At 42.8% G+C, this 19,202-nt stretch overlaps 1 protein-coding gene across 4 annotated transcripts in view; it reads left to right on the top strand.

Moving 5' to 3' along the window:
- RIC1 (RIC1 homolog, RAB6A GEF complex partner 1) overlaps positions 1 to 19,202 on the top strand; it is a 142,925-nt gene that overhangs the window by 119,350 nt on the left and 4,373 nt on the right. For 3 of the 4 annotated variants that reach the window (XR_007146111.1, XM_047829168.1, XM_047829165.1), the window contains exons 15-24: positions 617 to 706; positions 2,008 to 2,168; positions 3,144 to 3,282; positions 9,802 to 9,918; positions 10,385 to 11,113; positions 13,127 to 13,285; positions 13,374 to 13,510; positions 15,132 to 15,418; positions 16,602 to 16,793; positions 19,022 to 19,199. Coding sequence is in view for 3 of the 4 variants with exons in the window: in XM_047829168.1 (XP_047685124.1) it covers positions 617 to 706; positions 2,008 to 2,168; positions 3,144 to 3,282; positions 9,802 to 9,918; positions 10,385 to 11,113; positions 13,127 to 13,285; positions 13,374 to 13,510; positions 15,132 to 15,418; positions 16,602 to 16,793; positions 19,022 to 19,199 (2,189 nt within the window). In the remaining variant the exon portion in view is untranslated. The remainder of the gene's footprint in view (positions 1 to 616; positions 707 to 2,007; positions 2,169 to 3,143; positions 3,283 to 9,801; positions 9,919 to 10,384; positions 11,114 to 13,126; positions 13,286 to 13,373; positions 13,511 to 15,131; positions 15,419 to 16,601; positions 16,794 to 19,021; positions 19,200 to 19,202) is intronic. The other variant, XM_047829167.1, reaches the window with a different exon arrangement.

Here is a 19,202-nt window from a genome sequence, read left to right on the forward strand (position 1 = left end):
ATGGTTTCTAACTTGAGGATTTACTCTTCAGTTACATCTTAGGATCACCAGCTATGATCAGAATAAATATCCACAAAATTTGAGATCGTTTCGTGCTTGTCAGTGTGTGATGTAAAGATGTGGGTAGCATAGAAAGATGGGCAGTTGGATTTTGCACGAATCAAATAGGAAAAGACGAGGAAGTTACTGTTAAGTAGGTGCCTGCAGTGCACTTGAAGGGGCTTCCTTAACCCTTGTCACCTCGCTGATCTTCGTAACTCAGGACACTGATATTACTCACCATTTTATAAAAGAGAAACTAAGATTTGGAGTCAAGCAGGTGATAAATGATGAAGCCAGAATTTAACCAAAGTCTGTTGCATATTCAGGGGAGTAATGATGCTGCATCATACCCAGTTATTTACAGAAATGTTTGTATATTCAGAATAGGACATGAATCATTATTATTAAAGTCCCCAGAGTAATACTTAATTCCGGGGGGGGGGGGGGTGGATAGAGAATAGAGCAGAAATAATTTGAGCTTTCATTGTCTGCGTAGGAATATTTTATAAGTGTGTTACTTGTAACTTCTGGCAGCATACATAAAGGTAAATAGTGTTTTTGATTATCTTTTAAGGAGCAAAATATGATTGTGACTGGTGGCTTAGCCTGGTGGAATGATTTTGTTGTCCTGGCATGTTATAACATAAGTGACCATCAAGAAGAGGTAGGGTTTTGTTTCTTTCAGAAGTAATAGATTTTTATATTTTAAAGATGTTAATAAGCACTATTTGGTTTAATATTAAAATAATTTTTGGACAATGAACAAATCATTTTATTCTTAAGAATTTGGCATTTTTAGGGGCGCCTGGGTGGCTCAGTTGGTTAGGCGACCAACTTCAGCTCAGGTCATGATCTCACGGTTCGTGAGTTTGAGCCCCGTGTCAGGCTCTGTGCTGACAGCTTAGAGCTTGGAGCCTGCTTCGGATTCTGTGTCTCGCTCTCTCTCTACCCCTCTCCCACTGACACACACACACACACACACACACACACACACACACGCTTTCTCTCTCTCAAATGTAAATAAACATTAAAAAAAAAAAAGAATTTGGCATTTTTAGGTAATGAGACTTTCATTACGGGTTACTACTTTAAAAACATTTTTAAAGGCTCACCAGGGTGGCTCAGTTGGTTGAGCATCTGACTTTGGCTCAGGTCATGATCTCACAGTTCATGAGTTTGAGCCTCACAGAGGGCTGTCTGTAGTTAGCACAGAGCCTGCTTCGGATCCTCTGTCTGCCGCCCCCCTCCCCCCACCCCTTCCCCCACTTGCATGCATACACACACTCTCAAAGATAAATATTTTTAAAAAAAATTTTTTTTAATTTTTAAAGGGATAATTCAAACTTCTAAGATAGCTTTTTCTGAGGATTTTTAGCTGTTAGACATTCTCTGTGAAGTTTATAAAAAGAATTATTCAAAGCTGAGAAGTTTATAAGGATGGCTATAATTTATTGATTTGTATGTTTATATTTTTAGCAACTGCTGGTCTACTTATATCAGATCTAGATATTCAGGTTTTTAAAAGGGAGTGCCTGGGTGGCTCAGTCAGTTGAGCGGCTGACTCAGTTTCGTCTCAGGTCAGGGTCTCATGATTTGTGAGTTTGAGTCCTCATGCTTGGGATTCTCTCTCTCCACCCCCTCTGCCCCTCCCCAGCTCATGCACAGGCTCACACGCTTTCGCTCTGTCTCTCTGTCTCTCTCTCTCTCTCTCTCTCTCTCTCTATCTCAAAATAAATAAGCTTAAAAAAAAAAGTACCTTATACATTCCCTGTTTTAATCACTTCATCTTTTGGCTATTTGTAAATGAGCCTGCCCTGTGAAAATATAAACATTATTAATGCTCAGATTAGTCTTTAAATTTCTCTTACTTGAAAAGAAGTCAGTAGACAAAAAAGTCTAAAGTATTTAGTCATCTGTGGTGTAGGTATCTTGTTTTTACAGTTTTTCTCTTTTTGTGTTCTTCAGCTCAGAGTTTATTTGCGAACATCAAATCTGGACAATGCCTTTGCTCACATCACCAAAGCACAAGCAGAAACATTACTGCTCAGTGTCTTCCGGGACATGGTAATAGTATTTAGAGCCGACTGTTCAATATGCCTTTACAGTATTGAAAGAAAATCTGATGGGTAAGTATATAGCATGTGACAAGTCACTTTTTGCTTTTGTGTATTATGTTTCCTCTGTAGTTTTTATTTTCTTAAAAGTTATTCTAATTTTGCATTTCGTTTCCTTTGTTTTAGAAGTTAAAAAAGTAAGAAATGCTATGCGTAGTGATGTTCATGTGGTTATTTTTTAGCTACCTAAGTAAATAAAAGAGCCTGCACTAGCTTCTTCAGCTGATCTTACTGGATTTATTTGGAAAAAAAAAAAAAAAAGAAAAGAAAAATCTAGTTTGGGATGGGGTAACTTCGATACAAGGTTTTTTTCACAGCCTTGAAAACAAGTGGTTACCAGCGATCCTAAAGTTCTAGACACTTGGGGAAATTTAACACTGGCTTCAAGCCTTAGGAAGAGTGTCCTTTGCCAACTCACATAATTTCCCCCGAGCTAGATGGCTGTAGACTGTAGCGGGAAATGCTGTGCGTCCCTGTTGCTGCTGTGTGTTGCCTGTATTCTTCTTGGTATATGGTTGGCTTGCAGCACTTAGACCCCACCTCTTGAGTTTTATTTTAATTTGTGATGTGGATTTGTTTCTTTTTTAAAATAGTCGTGAAGTGTGTATTTGCTGAAATAGCTTAGTGATTGAGGAATACTGTAAAGATATGAATTAAGAAATTTTACTAGCCTCAGATAGAACCCGTATCCTTTCTCAACTAACTAAGCCATTCCTATTTTTGTTTCCTAGTTTCCTTTCCTAATTTTCCGAGGTCTTTTTCTCCTTCTTTCCTTTCTTTCTCCCTCATTTCCGTATGTGTTTTTTGTATATGTCAACCTCACCAGTCTACTGCTTAAAGGATATTTGGGGAGGAGGGAATGAGAAGGAGAAGGCATTTGGATCATCCATAAGCATGAAATCTACTACTGTTAATAGTGGACAAGAAAGGAAATCAAAAAACTCGTTAGTCTTCACGTTGAGGTGTATTTTTCTCTTTTTTTTGCAGTCCCACCACTACAGCTGGTATTCAGGTTCTTCAAGAAGTCTCCATGTCGCGCTACATTCCTCACCCTTTCCTTGTGGTGTCTGTCACTCTGACATCAGTGAGCACAGAGAATGGGATCACCCTGAAAATGCCACAGCAGGTACCGTTCCCTTATCAGAGCTTTCTAGAGTTTCATCTCGGTTTATAGCATTTCAAGGTGATACCAGCAACTATTTATTTGATTAGCAAATAAATATTAAGTGTCTAACATGTCCTTCTATGGAGATACTGGGTTATAGTGGCAAACTAAACAAACTGGGCTTTTGTTCAGACAATCCAGAAGTAATTGTGTACATAATTAATTACAGTTGTGATACACATACCAGAAAGTAGTATAGGTCACCCTGAGAGTATATAACAAAAACATGGAATAGTCTAGGTAGAGATTTCTGTACCATTTAAATTGAAACCCAAAGGGTGAGTGGTAGTTATCTAAGAGTAGGAATTTCAGGTCAGTGAGAAGAGTAGTGCAGAGGCCCACAGGTAGGAGAGAAGGTTACACATTCAGGGAATTGGAAGAACTTCAGAGTGAGTGGACTTTATCTTAAAGTCTGGCTTTATTAGGAAGTCTATAAAGTATCTTAAGCTGGATATTATTAGATCTAAGCTTTGTAATGTTCAGTCTAACCGTAAGAAGGAGAATGAACCAGAGTGGGACAAAACTGGGTATAGGGAGAGGAGCTGAGAGGCCCTTATAACGATCTAAGTGGAGGGTGCTAGTGACCCAAACTTGCCAGTGAAAAAGATGGAAAGAAGTGGAATGAACATAAAATACAAACACTGCATGATTAGTCAACTGTAAGGAAAGAGAAAACATAGTGCCTTAGTTTGTGATTAAACCAACATTTTAAACTTCCTATTCCAAGTTTCCTTCTTTTTAAAAACTTTTTTAATGTGTATTTATTTATTTATTTATTTTTTAATTTTGTTTTTTCAACGTTTATTTATATTTGGGACAGAGAGAGACAGAGCATGAACGGGGGAGGGGCAGAGAGAGAGGGAGACAGAATCGGAAACAGGCTCCAGGCTCTGAGCCATCATCCCAGAGCCTGACGCGGGGCTCGAACTCACGGACTGCGAGATCGTGACCTGGCTGAAGTCGGACGCTTAACCGACTGCGCCACCCAGGCGCCCCAATGTTTATTTATTTTTGAGAGAGAGAGAGAGAGAGAGAGAGAATGAGAATGAGAAAGTGCAAGGCAGGGGAGGGGCAGAGAAAGGGAGACACAGAAGCAGAAGCAGGCTCCAGGCTCCGAGCTGTCAGCACAGAGCCCGATGCAGGGCCTGAACTCACAAACTGCGAGATCATGACCTGAGCTGAAGTTGGACCCTTAACCAACTGAGCCACCCTGGTGCCCCCAAGGTTCCTTCTGTTACACAAATGGTTTCCAAAGTTCATGTCAATGTGGAACTCATTTTCAAAGGAAAACTCTATGTCGATTTATTTGTCATCTCTGTCTTCTTAGTCTGTCTTTTATTTCCCATTAAGGCACTTCCATTCATCTTCTTTAAAATCTAGATCCCATTTCCTCTGCAAACTATATTTCATGATAGCCAGAGAATCATAGTAATTAGGAAAAGTTCTATTTTACAGAAGAATTGAAGCTGAAAGATGTGAAAGGAAGGTAAGAATTATACAATCACCATTTTGTAGCCCCTGTGGAAATAACTGATTTATACAGTGGTCAGGTGAAAGGTTGATGGGGTATTTCACAATGAGGAGATGAGGTGGCCATATCTAAGTCTTATTAATCCACTTTAGCATGACTACAAGTGGGAGAACCAGGTGTAGTATGCTTCCCCGGGGTGATGCAACATTACTTCACATGAAGAAGTCTACCTGAATTCTGAGCTAAGCTTCTAGAGTCAAGTTCCATTCATAGGAAATACAGGAATAGAGGTTTAGTTTATCACCACAAGGAAGCAGAATGTAGAACATTCTATAGGAATGTGGGGGAACAAAGTAAGGGGAGACTCTTCTAAAGGATTCTTTACAACTGTAACAATCAAATGCAGTGCTAAGTTCATTTGTATCCTGATTCGAACTGGCTATAAAAGGCACTATTGGGGCACCTGGGTGGCTAAGTTAAGGGTTCAACTTTGGCTCAGGTCATGATCTCATAGTTCATGGGTTCAGGCCCCGTGTTGGACTCTGTGCTGACAGCTCAGAGCATGGAGCCTGCTTTGGATTCTGTGTCTTCCTCTCTCTGTCCCTCCCCTGCTTGCTTGCACGCATGCTTTCTCTCACACTTGTGCGCGCGCTCTCTCTCTCTCTCTCTCTCTCTCTCTCTCTCTCAAAAATAAACATTAAAAAATTTGTTTTAAAAAGACACTATAAAGCAATTAGAGATACTTGATATCCACTCAGGTGACATTAAGGAATACCTGTAGATTTTATTAGATGCGGTGCTGGCATTATGATTATCTAGACAAATATCCAAGTACTTTGGAGATGCATAGTATAGGGGTAAAACAGCATATCTTCCTTTAAAATACTTTGGCATAATAAATGAAAAAAAAGGATGGATGGAGCAAATGTGGCAAATCTTGAATAACTGAATTTGGGTGATGGGAATCTTGGGGTTCGTTGTACTATTCTCTGTACTTTTGATCACATTTGAAGTTTTCGTATGAAGGAAGATAAAGGGACTCCTCGTAGTTCCCAGATGCAGTATGCAGTCAGTGGCACCAGCAATACTGGGTACCACATTTAAGAAGACGTTTCCAACAGACACATGAAAAGACGCTCAACATCATTCATCATCAGGAAATTACAGAACCACAGTGAGCTATCACCTCCCGCCTGTCAGAAGGGCTAAAACAAAAAACACAAGAAACAATGTGTGTTGACAAAGATGTAGAGAAAAGGGAACCTTCATGTGCTGTTGTTGGGAATGCAAACTGGTGCAGCCACTGTTAAAGACAGTACAGAGGTTCCTTAAAAAGTTAAAAATAGAACTACCCTATGGTCCAGTAATCACACTACTGGGTATTTACCCAAAAAAAATACAAAAACACTAATTCAGAGGAATATGTGTACCCCCATATTTATTGCAGCATTATTTACAATAGCCAAACTGTGGAAGTATCCACTGATAGATGAATGGTAAAGAAGATGTGATATATACTATGGAATATTACTCAGCCATAAATGAAATCTTACCATTTGCAAAAACATGGATGGATCTAGAGAATATAATACTAAGTGAAATAAGTCAGGGAAAGACAAAAACCATTTGATTTCACTCATATGTGGAATTTAAGAAACAAATGAGCCAAGGAAAAAGAAACCAAGAAACACTCTTTTAAAAAAAAATTTTTTTTTTAAATGTTTATTCATTTTTGAGAGACAGAGAAAGGCAGAGCATGAGCAGGGAAGGGGCAGAGGCAGGGAGACCCAGAATCTGAAGCAGGCTCCAGGCTCGGAGCTGTCAGCACAGAGCCCGACGCAGGGAGACCCAGAATCTGAAGCAGGCTCCAGGCTCGGAGCTGTCAGCACAGAGCCCGACGCAGGGCCTGAACTCACAAACTGCGAGATCATGACCTGAGCCGAAGTTGGACGCTCGACCGACTGAGCCACCTAGGCACCCCCCAAGAAGCAGACCCTTAACTGTAGAGAACAAACCTGATGGTCACCAGAAGGGAGATAGGTGGGGGATGGGTGAAATACACGACAGGGATTAAGGAGTGCACTTGTGATGAACACCTGGTGATGTATGGAAATGTTGAATTCGCTATACTGTACACCTGAAACTAATATAACACTATGTTAATTGGAATTTAAAAAGTTAACAAAGAGGGCCTTTCACAAAGGGAAGAGATCTAATGTGGTAAAGAGCAGATTAAGAAGTTGAAATGTAGTAGGAAATAGACTGATGACTCCTTGCACAGAGGGAAGACCAAGATTGCTACAGCAAGGCATGTCTTGATTCAACATTAAAGATTAAAGAAACCCCAACAACGAAAACTGTTTAAAAACAGTGAGATGGCCTCCCTTATGAGAGGGGCTCCTTGTCTCTGAAGCTCCTAAGAATCATCTGCCAGAGAGTTTTTAGGGTAAGGGATGGTATATTTGATTCTTTCAAATTTGGCATTTGGGAGATACATGTAGTCCCTGCTTTTATGGTAAGTTTCTGAAAAGCTTATTAAAATTGCTTGAAAGTGCTGTTGCAGTCATCTGTTCTTACATATTGTAGTATAGAAAATGTTGAATGCATGGACGCGAATGAAGTTAAGAGAAATGGTTGCATTTGTTTAGTGAGGTAATGTAAACTGTAGTGAAATTTGCCCATTTTAACACTCCACAATGGTCATTGTGAACATTAGTCATGTTGTGGTGAATTGCAGTAGGTTCTCCTAAGAAGTGTTACGGAGTTTCTGTGCCAGTCCCTGGGCCCACTGTTCTGATTCTTGGGACTGCGTCTTCATTTTTCTTTGTCCTCTGCGGTCAAGCTCTTACAGTTGCCACGCGTCTTTTAATTTCCATTTTTCCTTCTCCTACCTCCATGTTATATGTTGTTTCTCATGTGTTATGGAAAGATAATCCAGTTTTTAGTTTTCATGTCTTTCTGTGCTAAATTGAGAACCACAACTTCTTTCCAAGTAAAGTTCTGTCTTTGTAGCACTTGTTTGGAGATACTGTCTTTTTATTTTTTTAATTTCTACTTTTTTGTAAATTAACAGCATTTCTTTTCTTTTAAGTGTTTTATTTTTATTTTTGAGAGAGAGAGCAGGGAGGGGCAGGGAGAGAGAGGGAGACAGAATCTGAAGCAGGCTCCAGGCTCTGAGCTGTCAGCGGAACCCGATGTGGGGCTGGAACCCATGAATCGTGTAGCAAGATCATGACCTGAGCCGAAGTCGGATGCTTAATCGGCTGAACCAGTTGAATTATGCGTCCCAATAACAGTTCTTATTACATTTATTTTCTACCTGGACACAGTCTGAGGAAAAAGTGAATGACAAAACCCATGAATCTCCTGGACCGTCTTGCCATTTCTTATACACAGTCCCTGTAGTGTCGGAAAGCCAGTACAAAAGAGCGTTTGGAGTAACTGCTTTGCAATAGCATACGTAGGGTGTCTGTGCTGTTTTTCTGACTGGACCCTAAATAATAACGACAGCTTAAATTCATCCTGTCGGCAGGCCTCAAGCTGGGATGCAGTCCCACCCGTTCCTTCCTAAAATTCTTCCCTTCTCTGGTGTGTGTCACGCTGTGCTCCTCTGTCCCTTCTGGCCACCGGCTGCTTTCCAGTCCTGCATCCTTCGCTTGAGAAAGCTCGTCCGCTTCCTTCACTTCACCAGCTCACTGTGGTTCTGGCGTGTTGCTCTGAACTCCGTTCCTCTCTGACCGCACTTTTACTTGCAAGTCTTCAGGTTCCTTTCACGTTTATTTAACGAGCGATGAAATTAAACCGTTCAATTTTCCCTTCCTTATTACCTTCTCCTTGTAATTTGTCAGTGGTACCTGGCACCTCCCCTAGGTGTGACAGCCTGAAATCCTCTTTGATTCAGTTCTCTCTTTTCCTGCCTTTCATATCTGTGGTGTCTGTGAGGTTTTTTTTGTTTTTTGTTTTTTTTTTGACCGGGGGGGGGGGGGAGGTTTGGTAAATCAAAATACTAAAATGCTCTTCCTCTTTACAAGTGAAAACATCTTGATATCTGAGATTTCGCTGTAAAACAATGCTTTTCAACCTTCAGCCAGGTGAGAGGGTTTTTAATGGGGAGTCCTACTTTAGGATTCGATTGAAATGTTCCATAATGAAAAGGCAGACTGTTTCATTCACTCCTGAAGTTAACACCCATGATGTCTGCCAGTACCTCAGAATTTTTTTACGTTTATTTTGAAAGAGGGAATGTGAGCAGGGGAGGGGCAGAGAGAGAGGGAGAGAGCGAGAATCCCAAGCAGGCTCTGCACTGTCAGCACGGAGCCTGACATAGGGCTTGAACCCACAAACTGTGAGATCATGACCTGAGTCGAAATCAAGAGTCATATGCTTCACCGACTGAGCCGCCCCGGTGCCCCTGGATAATGGATAACTCAGAATTTTTAATAACTCTCTTACTTAAGAATCATAAGTAGTGGCTTATTTTCTGCCTTGTTTTTAAACCTGGCTTTCCAGCCCTCCTTGAAGGTCTCTTTTAGGTTTTTCCCATAATATTCCTAATCTAGTCAGATTGTTCTCATTTTCCCAAAAGAAACGTTCTGTCTCGGTGTCATTCACGTGATGTTCTTCATCTGGAGAACCAGCCCCTTCCCTTTCTCCCGGGTGTCCTCCTCACCCTTCAAGCCCGTTTCCCCCCATAAGCCTTCTGTGGCTGTGCCAGCGAGGTCACTGAAAGGTCCCTCACATTTATGAGCTTGTGAAATTCTCCTCATTTTATCAGGAGAATTCAGCTCTGCCCTCAGTTTTACATTCATTTGTACTGTTCCTGAATTGCAGTGTGGTCGGTTATACCCTGGCCAGAGAGCAGCCTGTTCTCCACATTGCCCAGCAGAACTGCTGTGCACGGTGCACACTCCGTAAACACTGTTGGTGGTTTCACCTGTAAACCGTATAGATTCGGGGGGTGGGGGATGCTGCAGACCTACGGATTAGCATGACTTCAGTTTTTCTTTCAGGCTCGCGATGCAGAGAGCATTATGCTAAATCTCGCAGGACAGCTCATCATGATGCAGAGGGACAGATCGGGGCCTCAGATCCGGGAGAAGGACAGTCACCCCAACCAAAGGAAGCTTGTGAGTAAAATGAAAGTCATTTAGAACATTAAGGATGAAGGGATAAAATAAGAGGAGAGTATAGTCTTGTGACTTGGAAACTGGAAGACGTGTAATATCAGCCTTTAAGTTTCTAGGTAGAAGACTGTTTGCGAAGGGTAAATAAGAATGTTTTGCAACAATTATATGTTCCATGCTCCCGATGGTAACGCTTAGGCATTATTATTTGCTAATTCTAATGGGAAAGTAGGATAAATTGATGAAGTTTTTGGGGTCTTTGGGTTTTGTCTTGTTTTTAGATTTAAATACACATACTTTGAAACAAAGGAAGGTACCCTCATTAACTCTAATTCTAAATAGAGTCCCCTAATTTTCCCAAAAGAAGTTGTGCTGTCATTTTGAAAGACTTTCAGAAACTGGCACCTAGGAACTTCAGAATGTGCAGATTTAGTAGGAAGACGATTGATTCTGGTCTTTGCTTTTGCAGCTGCCATTCTGTCCTCCCGTTGTACTGGCCCAGTCCGTTGAAAATGTCTGGACCACGTGCCGAGCAAATAAACAAAAGCGTCACCTTCTGGAGGCCCTGTGGCTGAGCTGTGGAGGTGCAGGGATGAAAGTTTGGCTCCCTCTCTTCCCCAGGGATCACCGCAAGCCCCATTCCTTCTTGTCCCAGCGGATCATGCTGCCTTTCCACATCAATATTTACCCCCTGGCTGTTCTGTTTGAAGACGCGTTAGTCCTTGGTGCTGTCAATGACACTTTGCTCTATGATTCTTTGTACACGCGGAACAGTGCTCGGGAACAGCTGGAGGTGCTCTTCCCTTACTGTGTCGTGGAGAGGACCTCCCAGATCTACCTCCACCACATTCTGCGTCAGCTGCTGGTCAGGAACCTTGGGGAGCAGGCCTTGCTCTTGGCCCAGTCCTGCGCTGCATTACCTTACTTCCCTCACGTGCTGGAGCTCATGCTCCACGAAGTGCTGGAGGAAGAAGCTACCTCACGGGAACCCATTCCCGACCCTCTGCTTCCCACTGTGGCAAAATTCATCACCGAGTTCCCCCTCTTCCTGCAGACGGTTGTTCATTGTGCCAGGAAGACTGAATATGCCCTGTGGAATTACCTTTTTGCAGCCGTTGGAAACCCCAAGGACTTGTTTGAGGAATGCTTGATGGCTCAGGACTTGGACACAGCTGCCTCTTACCTTATTATCTTACAGGTAACACTTCTCTTCTCATAAAGGTACAAGACTTAATGAGCTTAAACTCAGGAGAGAGAAAAAAGAAATATCCTGTGTCGACACTGTGTTTGTGTTAAAGGGACTGACACAGTCTGGTTCTCTGTTCATTTTATATCTTCTTTTTGAAGAACTTAATCTTATCAGATGATGTCAGAAAACTTTTTTGAATTTTTTTTTTAAAGTTTTTATTTTATTTTTGAGAGACAGCTGCGGGAGCAGAGGAGGGGCAGAGAGAGAGGGAGACGTGGAATCTGAAGCAGGCTCCAGGCTCCGAGCTGTTGGCACAGAGCCTGATGCAGGGCTCGAACTCGCAGACTGTGAGGTCATGACCTGAGCCAAAGTCAGATACTTAACCAACTGAGCCACCCAGGCGCCCCAGAAAACTTTTTTGAATATCATGAAGTAATGCTTCTAGGATTTTTTTTTAAGTTTATTTTGAGAGAGTGCAGGCAGAAGTGGGGCAGAGAGAGAGGGAGAGAGAGAATCCCGAGCTGGACCTGTGCTGCCAGCACAGAGCCCCACTCGGAGCTTGAACCCACAAATTGTGAGATCACGACCTGAGCCGAAACCAAGAGCCGGATGCTTAACCAACTGAGTCACCCAGGTGCCCCTGCAAGATTTTTTAAAAATCCTGTTTGTCCATAAGTAGGCCTGAAACCGATTGAGTTTATGGTATTATTTTGAATAATATTGTATATTATTATATAGACAATGTAGTAGCATATACTACATATATATAGTATGATACATACAACATCTGTTACATAGGAAACGTAATAATAAAGAGTTATCTTTAATATTAGCAGGTTTGGGCTAGTGTCGGCTAATTGGAGCTCTTTGAGCCTCCTGCAGGCTCATCGTGTTTCCTCACATGCGGAATTGCCGAGCGGGACTGTGGCTGCAGTGTGGGTCCTGGCAGAGCACCTGTGCTGGGCTCCCCAGAGCAAGCTGAGAAGACTCGGGCCGGCCACAGTAATTACCCTCGCAGCACACGGTTCTTCTCAAATGAAGGACTTCTTTGAGACTCCTGAAAATTGGTTCCACTGTGTGTTTGACAAAAGGGCTTCGTAGTTGTTGTTCTTATCAGTGTCATACGCATTTGACAGGCTGCACTTTCATCGATCTGAGAAGCTAATCATAAACTTGTTTTAAACTCTGCCTGGAGCACATTTCTTGTGTGCTTATTTACTTCACGAGCACTGATGAGAACCAGAGGAAACAGTCCAGAGGAAGCTGGATGGCCCTTAAATTCTGTGATTCCTTGGCTAGCCTAAAAAAAGCCACAGAATGTTAAAAAGAGAAACAAAATAGATGCAGCTGTTTTTTGTTTTAGGTCACCCCTTAGACTTTCAGTGACCTCCCGAACAATGGAATTGGAAACTTTTTCTCTCCCAGTTCCAGGATTTTTGTGGGTTGTCAGATAATAATTACAGTCAGATTAGCCTTTCCCTGAAGGCCAAGGTAGGCGGTGAGGTTACACCTGTGAAAGAATTACTGAGGCCCACTGTGCAGCAGAACTACAGACTGTTGCCCGGAGCCACGAGCACTTTTGTCACATCCTCCACAACCTGCCACAAGAGGTGGACCTGAGCTTTTTGGAGTCAGGCAAACCTAGATTTGTATTGTTGCTTTTCGGCTGGTCGTTAAGTTCCTAAACCCTGTTTCCTCATCCGTAAGATAGGAATGGTGTAAGTACTTTGCGGAGTCAGTAGGAACCAGGGAAGAGAGGATGTGGGTCAGGTTTATTGAGGTGTCTGGAATATAGCGGGAGTTTAGAACATCATATTTATAGTACACCAGCCGAGTGCTTGCCTCGCTTTTCCCTGCATCGTCCTCTATATTGGTCCCTTTCTTGTTACTGTTAAACATTCCCCTACAGCATTGTGGCTGCATTCCTTCTCTGGTTCAGAAACGGTGGAGATGAAGAGTTGCTCATACTTCCCAAATAACTTGCCGTACAAAAGGAATGCTTGTCTTTGGTTGTTTTTGTAGAATATGGAAGTTCCGGCAGTAAGTAGGCAACATGCTACCCTTCTGTTCAACACAGCCCTGGAACAAGGCAAGTGGGACCTATGTCGACACATGATTCGATTCCTTAAAGCCATTGGCTCTGGAGAATCTGAGACCCCTCCATCCACACCTACAGCTCAGGTCGGTTGCAGAATTGCACAGCTTCTCTAGACCACACACCTCCATGGCACCTTTCTCTAACCGCACTGCACATCGTGTATGATCACAGGAACCCAGTTCAAGTGGTGGATTTGAGTTCTTCAGGAATCGAAGCATCAGTTTGTCCCAGTCAGCTGAGAATGTTCCTGCTAGTAAATTCAGCTTACAGAAAACACTGAGTATGCCATCCGGCCCTTCTGGGAAAAGGTAAAAGAATAATGAGTCGTCACTGCTGTTAGGACATTCTGTGGCACATTGCATTTCAGGGCGTTTGTAAATTGGATCTTATGAAAACATAATATGTTTGATCCAAATGCACTTCCTTCTTCCATTTGTGAAAGGCTTGAAGACCACACAGAAGGCCTCCCTTCTTCCTTCCGCCGTATTTCACTTCATTACTTTCTGTACAGTTTCTGTTCCTTGTCCTAGAGGAGGTCCTGTGTCCCCATTCTGAATGCAGGCAACTTTCGATTACCCTGATAATAGAGGACCAGAATAAAAAGGAAGGTAATTAAATCTGCACATAGTCAGAAAGCCTTCTTACAGTCAATACTTTTACCTTTCTTTCCAACTGTACCTCATGCTGAAAAAATAAAAATTTAGTCCCAATTTACTTGACTCTCCTGTGACTCTTTTGATTGGAGAAGTCATTAAACAGTGGGAGAGCCAAGGGGAAGTGTATCCTGAAGACAGAAACCTACATCACACAGAGATGGGTTACTGTCTCCTGAGAGGTCACTGTGAACTCACACTGAACGTTATAAGATAGAATTTCCTCCAGTTTGTGAGGAGGTGCCTGTGTTCCTTCCTCTGTTGTTCCACATTCTCGGCTCTTGTCTCTTCCCTAGTCTTTTCTTTTATATTGTTTTTATGGTTACTACAGTGCCTGACACGTAGTGAGAACTGGCTGAACTTTTTTATCATGATATTTTACTACTTTTTCCTATCACGGCCATTTATGCCGCCCTTACTCCCAACATATACACACACAGTCATGGGCTGTGTCCAAGTAAAATGCAACCACAGGATACTCTAAACAGTTGCCAGGTGAACAGCGGCTTCTCAGCCATACCCTGAACATAATTACTGGCTAATACATATTAAGTGCTCAGTATGTGCCTGGTTCTAAGCATTTACGTGCCTATGTCTTTTCATCCTTACAACCTGTAAGGGTGGACACTGTTGCTAACGCACGTTGTAGAGGTGAAGAAACAGAGGCCCAGACTGTAAACTTGTTTATGTTCACACAAGTAACTGAGAGGTAGAGCCCAGATCTGAATCTAGAGTCTTCCAGTGCTGCCTCTCATGAAGATACCACATTACCCAGTTACCAAACCGATCATCCCACATCAGCCCATGTGAGTAGAACTGCATACAGCCAAGCTGCAAAGTTTTAAACATCGGTTGTATGTTTATGTGTCTGCTTATCTCCCATTCCCCTGGAGAGACTTCATGGCGCCGTGCGTCTCCTCAGCTTCTTTGGTCTGATCTCCTTGCCTCTTTTCATTGGTCTCTTCGACTACAGCATTATTTGCTCTCTTTCTTTCCTTCAGCCAGTCACCACCCTCCTCCTGGTTTGGCTGTGTCTGTCTCCTCTTTTTCCTATTCCATACTTCATTCTACAAGTATGTTTTAAAAGCCTGCTGTGTTCCACGTACGTTCGGCAGCTTGTATCACGTGCGGGAAAGCCGTGGTCCTTTATCCTCAGTCAGTCACTTAGATCTGGCTCCCTCCCCTCCCTCTCCGCATGATCGTTCCTACCGCATAGAACTACGCAGAGCCCTCCAGGGACGGTTTTTCTGCAGGCTTCTCGTCTTCCCACTTACAGATGGAGCAAAGACAGTGACTGTGCTGAGAACATGTACATTGATATGATGCTCTGGAGACACGCCCGGCGTCTCTTAGAAGAAGTTCGGCTGAAGGACCTCGGCTGCTTTGCAGCCCAGCTGGGCTTTGAGCTCATCAGTTGGCTGTGCAGGGAGCGCACCCGAGCCGCGCGGGTGGACAACTTTGTGCTGGCCCTGAAGAGACTCCACAAAGACTTCCTGTGGCCACTTCCCATCACCCCAGCCTCTTCTGTCAGCTCTCCTTTCAAGAATGGAAAATACCGAACAGGTAACGCAAGCTCGTGTCACTTGGACGAGAGTTGTATTTCACTGCAAGTATTTGGACATTTTGTCTAGTCGATATTCACGGAAGTCTTTTCATTCCTAAACTCAGGAACAGATAAAACCAACTTTTTGCACATCATTGGAACATCCACCATTTGACCAGGGATGTAAATAAAGTAGAACTAGGTCTCTAAGTCTTGTGACCTTGAAGTTTAATTTGTAAATCCAGCCACTGTTAACAGATTATCAACAAGTTGAAAACTGGCTGAATATAACTGCTACCACACTTACCTTATCGTGGGAAGTTATGGAATGGGTTAGTCACGGACCTGAAAAGCCGAATTGTGATTTATCTGGTAGGACGTTCCAGAGAAGTGGTAAAAATGCATCTTTGAGGACTTGGGCTGTTGTCTAATCTAGGGGAAGACAAAGTGGAACTGTTTTGGTGAAAGAACAATTAAAAGATAATGTATGTTTATTTTTGAGGGAGGGAGAGAAGAAAAAAAGTGCGTGTGCACACGCGCGAGTTGGGGAGGGGCAGAGAGAGACAGGGAGACACAGAATCTGAAGCAGGCTCTAGGCTCTGAGCTGTGAGCACAGAGCCTGAGGTGGGGCTCGAAATCCCGAACTGCGAGATCATGACCTGAGCCGAAGTCAGACGCTTAACTGACTGAGCCACCCAGGTGCCCCCCCCCCCTTTTTTAATTTTTATTTTATTTTTTTACTGTTTTATTTATTTTTGAGAGAGTGAGTGAGTGCAAGCAGGGGAGGGGCAGAGAGAGAGAGAGAGACCCAGAATCTGAAGCAGGAGTTCAGGTCTTTTAAAGAAAACTGTTCTAAATCATTATTACTCATGAAAATCCAAACAAAAACCTTTTATTAAGGCATTTGGAAACTTCATCTCATTTTAAGAACCAAGGAAAATCACTTAAAAGATGAACAGAATAAATCCTGTTTAGTGCCGGTAAGAGCCGCAGTGAGGGAGACTGTCAGACGGCATTACCTAGTCAATCCGTCCCTTTGGTCCCCGTCCCAGGTTCGTGGGGGTGATGAGTGTAGGACAGTAATTAGCTTTGACCTTTCAGTGTTTGGGAGTAGGGGGGAAGAGAAGGTGAAATAACTCAATTGGAAATGTTACTGCGTGCATCTCGAATTGCCACTTTCTCGTTTTGGGGCCTGCCTTGCGGCAGGAGAGCAGCTGCTGAAGTCTCAGTCAGCGGACCCTTTTCTAAACCTCGAGATGGACGCTGGGGTCTCTACTGTACAGCGAAGTCAGAGCTGGCTCGGCAGCATCGGCCCCGCCCACCATGAGATAGACACGGCCTCATCCCATGGACCACAAATGCAAGACGCCTTCCTGTCACCTTTATCTACTAAAGGTACATGTCATTTGAAGTCTCAGCTCTTCACTTTCCTGGGAAGGTTTTTGTGCTTTAGGGCCCAAAATAGAGCCTTACTCCTTCATTATAGGTCCTTGAGAGTCAGTCATGAGAATCTGCTAGAGAGGGGATAGTTACTAGAACAAGGCCCACTGGCCTTAACTATCCTTTGCTGTATTTTAGATGGATAACGCAGGTAAACTGTCATTCCAGGTCAGCGCTGATAACATGAAACTTGGCACTTGATTTCGATGAAACAAACACTAAGCTTGAACTTGAAGTAAGCAGACTGTTACGCTCATGTAAGGAATACCATTCTTGTCATAAGTAGCCATGGGTCATACAGAATTGTAGTCAGTTATCTTCTAATTTTTATTTTACTGATAAAATTTGTGGAAATTTTCTTGTTCTCTTGTGAGTGTTAATGTAATAGCGTTAATTTTTCCTCCTAGTCTTCAGAGCCTAATAATCTGGCCCTTCACCAGAAACTGAGTGCGGGCATCCATACTGGGGGGGTCGAAAGTTGAAGAAGTTTCAAAATGACTCACGTTGTTGGGTTTAGAGTTACAGGGGTGTGTGAGTAGGAGGTGGTCTGAGTGTTGGCGGTTTTCTTAATGGCCAAGCATTTGCCCGGTGTTTGATTTTCAGTCTGTCCTCACTGTTTCATGAACCTGCTTTTGTGGAGAAGCTTATGGCTGCCGTTCCTTTTGTTTAAATTGTGGAAGATACACACAGTATGTTCCGTCTCCACCGTTTTCATGTGTAAACTTCAGTAGCGTTGGGTACATTCACATGGTTGTGCAGCCAACCTCCAGAGCTCGCTCACTCTTCCCGGCTAACATGCGTCCCCAGTGACCCCTCCCCAGTGCTGGCAGCGACCACTGTGGTGTCTCTAGGAATCTGACTACTTTAGATGCCTCTTGTGAGTGGAATCGTACGGTTTCTGTCTTTCTGTGACTCAGGCTTAGTGCACTTTGTCTGACATTCTGAGTTCACCCCTGTGGCAGCGTGTGTAGACGACCACACCCTGTTTATCCGTCCATCTACCCTGTGCTGGGCACGGGGCTGCTCTGACTTCATGGTTCCTGTGAACAAGGCCGCAGCGGACGTTGAGCGTGCACTGGCTCTTCAAGATACGGCTCTCAGTTCTTCTGGGCCAGAGTGGGGTGCCAGGTCACAGGGTTACTACTCTTGAGCTTTTGAGCAACTGTCGACCCGCCAGCATTGACAAAGCATTCCAATTTTTTTGTCTACCAATGCTTGCTTGCTTGCTTTTTTAAAGCATCCCAATTTCTTGACATCCTTGCCAACGATTTTATTTTCTGGGCCTTTTTTTTAAAATGGGGACATGAGGTAGTGTGACTGCTTTTTTAAGAAAAGTTTTTAAAGAGATCATTTCAAATTTAAAAATTAGAGATAATAGTATAATGGAACCTTTCCCTCCCCACTGCCATGTGTCTGTTACCCAGCTTCTGTTATTAATTCATGACCAGATTTGTTTGATCCACTTTCCCTTCCCTGTATTATTGAACCAAATCCAAGACGTGCCATTTTTTATCTTTGAATATTTCAGTATGTACCTTTAAAAGGAATCTTTAAAAAAACAAACCCATAATGCCATTATCATTCCTCTTACAATTTAACAGTAATTCCTTAAAACCATCAAATGTCCAGTAAGTATTTAAATTCCAGTTGTTTCCTAATGTCATAAATATTTTTACGGTTAGGACCAAGATCCAGGTGAGAGGGTCAGACATTGTGATTAAGTTTTCAACTCTTTAAAAACTGATTGTTCTCTCCCCATCCTTTTTTTTTTTTTTAAACCCTTTGCAGTATTTTCATTGACGAAACTTGCTTCTGTGGATTTTCTCAAAATGTGGACTTTGGTGATTGCTTCTTCATTGCCCGACCCTCTCCTCTGTATTTTTTGTAAATTAATAATTGTATCTAAAGACCGATCAGATTCTGGCTCGATTGGTTTTGGAGGCAGGCAAGACTACTTCACAGGTGGCGGTTGTGTTTCTCTGTGCCTGGGTCTCTCTCTAATGAATTTTTTTATTTTTCAAATATCTACTACTGTTTAACATAACATGGGAGTTTTAGCAGTGGATTTAATGTTTGGCTTTGAGAATTCCGAGCAGAAATCCACATGTGAGGAACTGCTAATATTTCAAATTGAACATTTTCTTCATGAAGCTAGTTCGTAACTTTCGGTCCTTTCTCATCAGGTGATGAATGCAGTATTGGTTCAGCCACAGATTTGACGGAAAGTAGCTCCATGGTGGACGGAGACTGGACAATGGTGGATGAAAACTTCTCCACACTCAGTTTAACTCAGTCGGAGCTGGAGCACATCTCCATGGAGTTGGCCAGTAAGGGGCCTCATAAATCCCAGGTCCAGCTTCGGTG

This window comes from Prionailurus viverrinus, chromosome D4 (assembly GCF_022837055.1).
Source record: "Prionailurus viverrinus isolate Anna chromosome D4, UM_Priviv_1.0, whole genome shotgun sequence".
Taxonomy (NCBI): domain Eukaryota; kingdom Metazoa; phylum Chordata; class Mammalia; order Carnivora; family Felidae; genus Prionailurus; species Prionailurus viverrinus.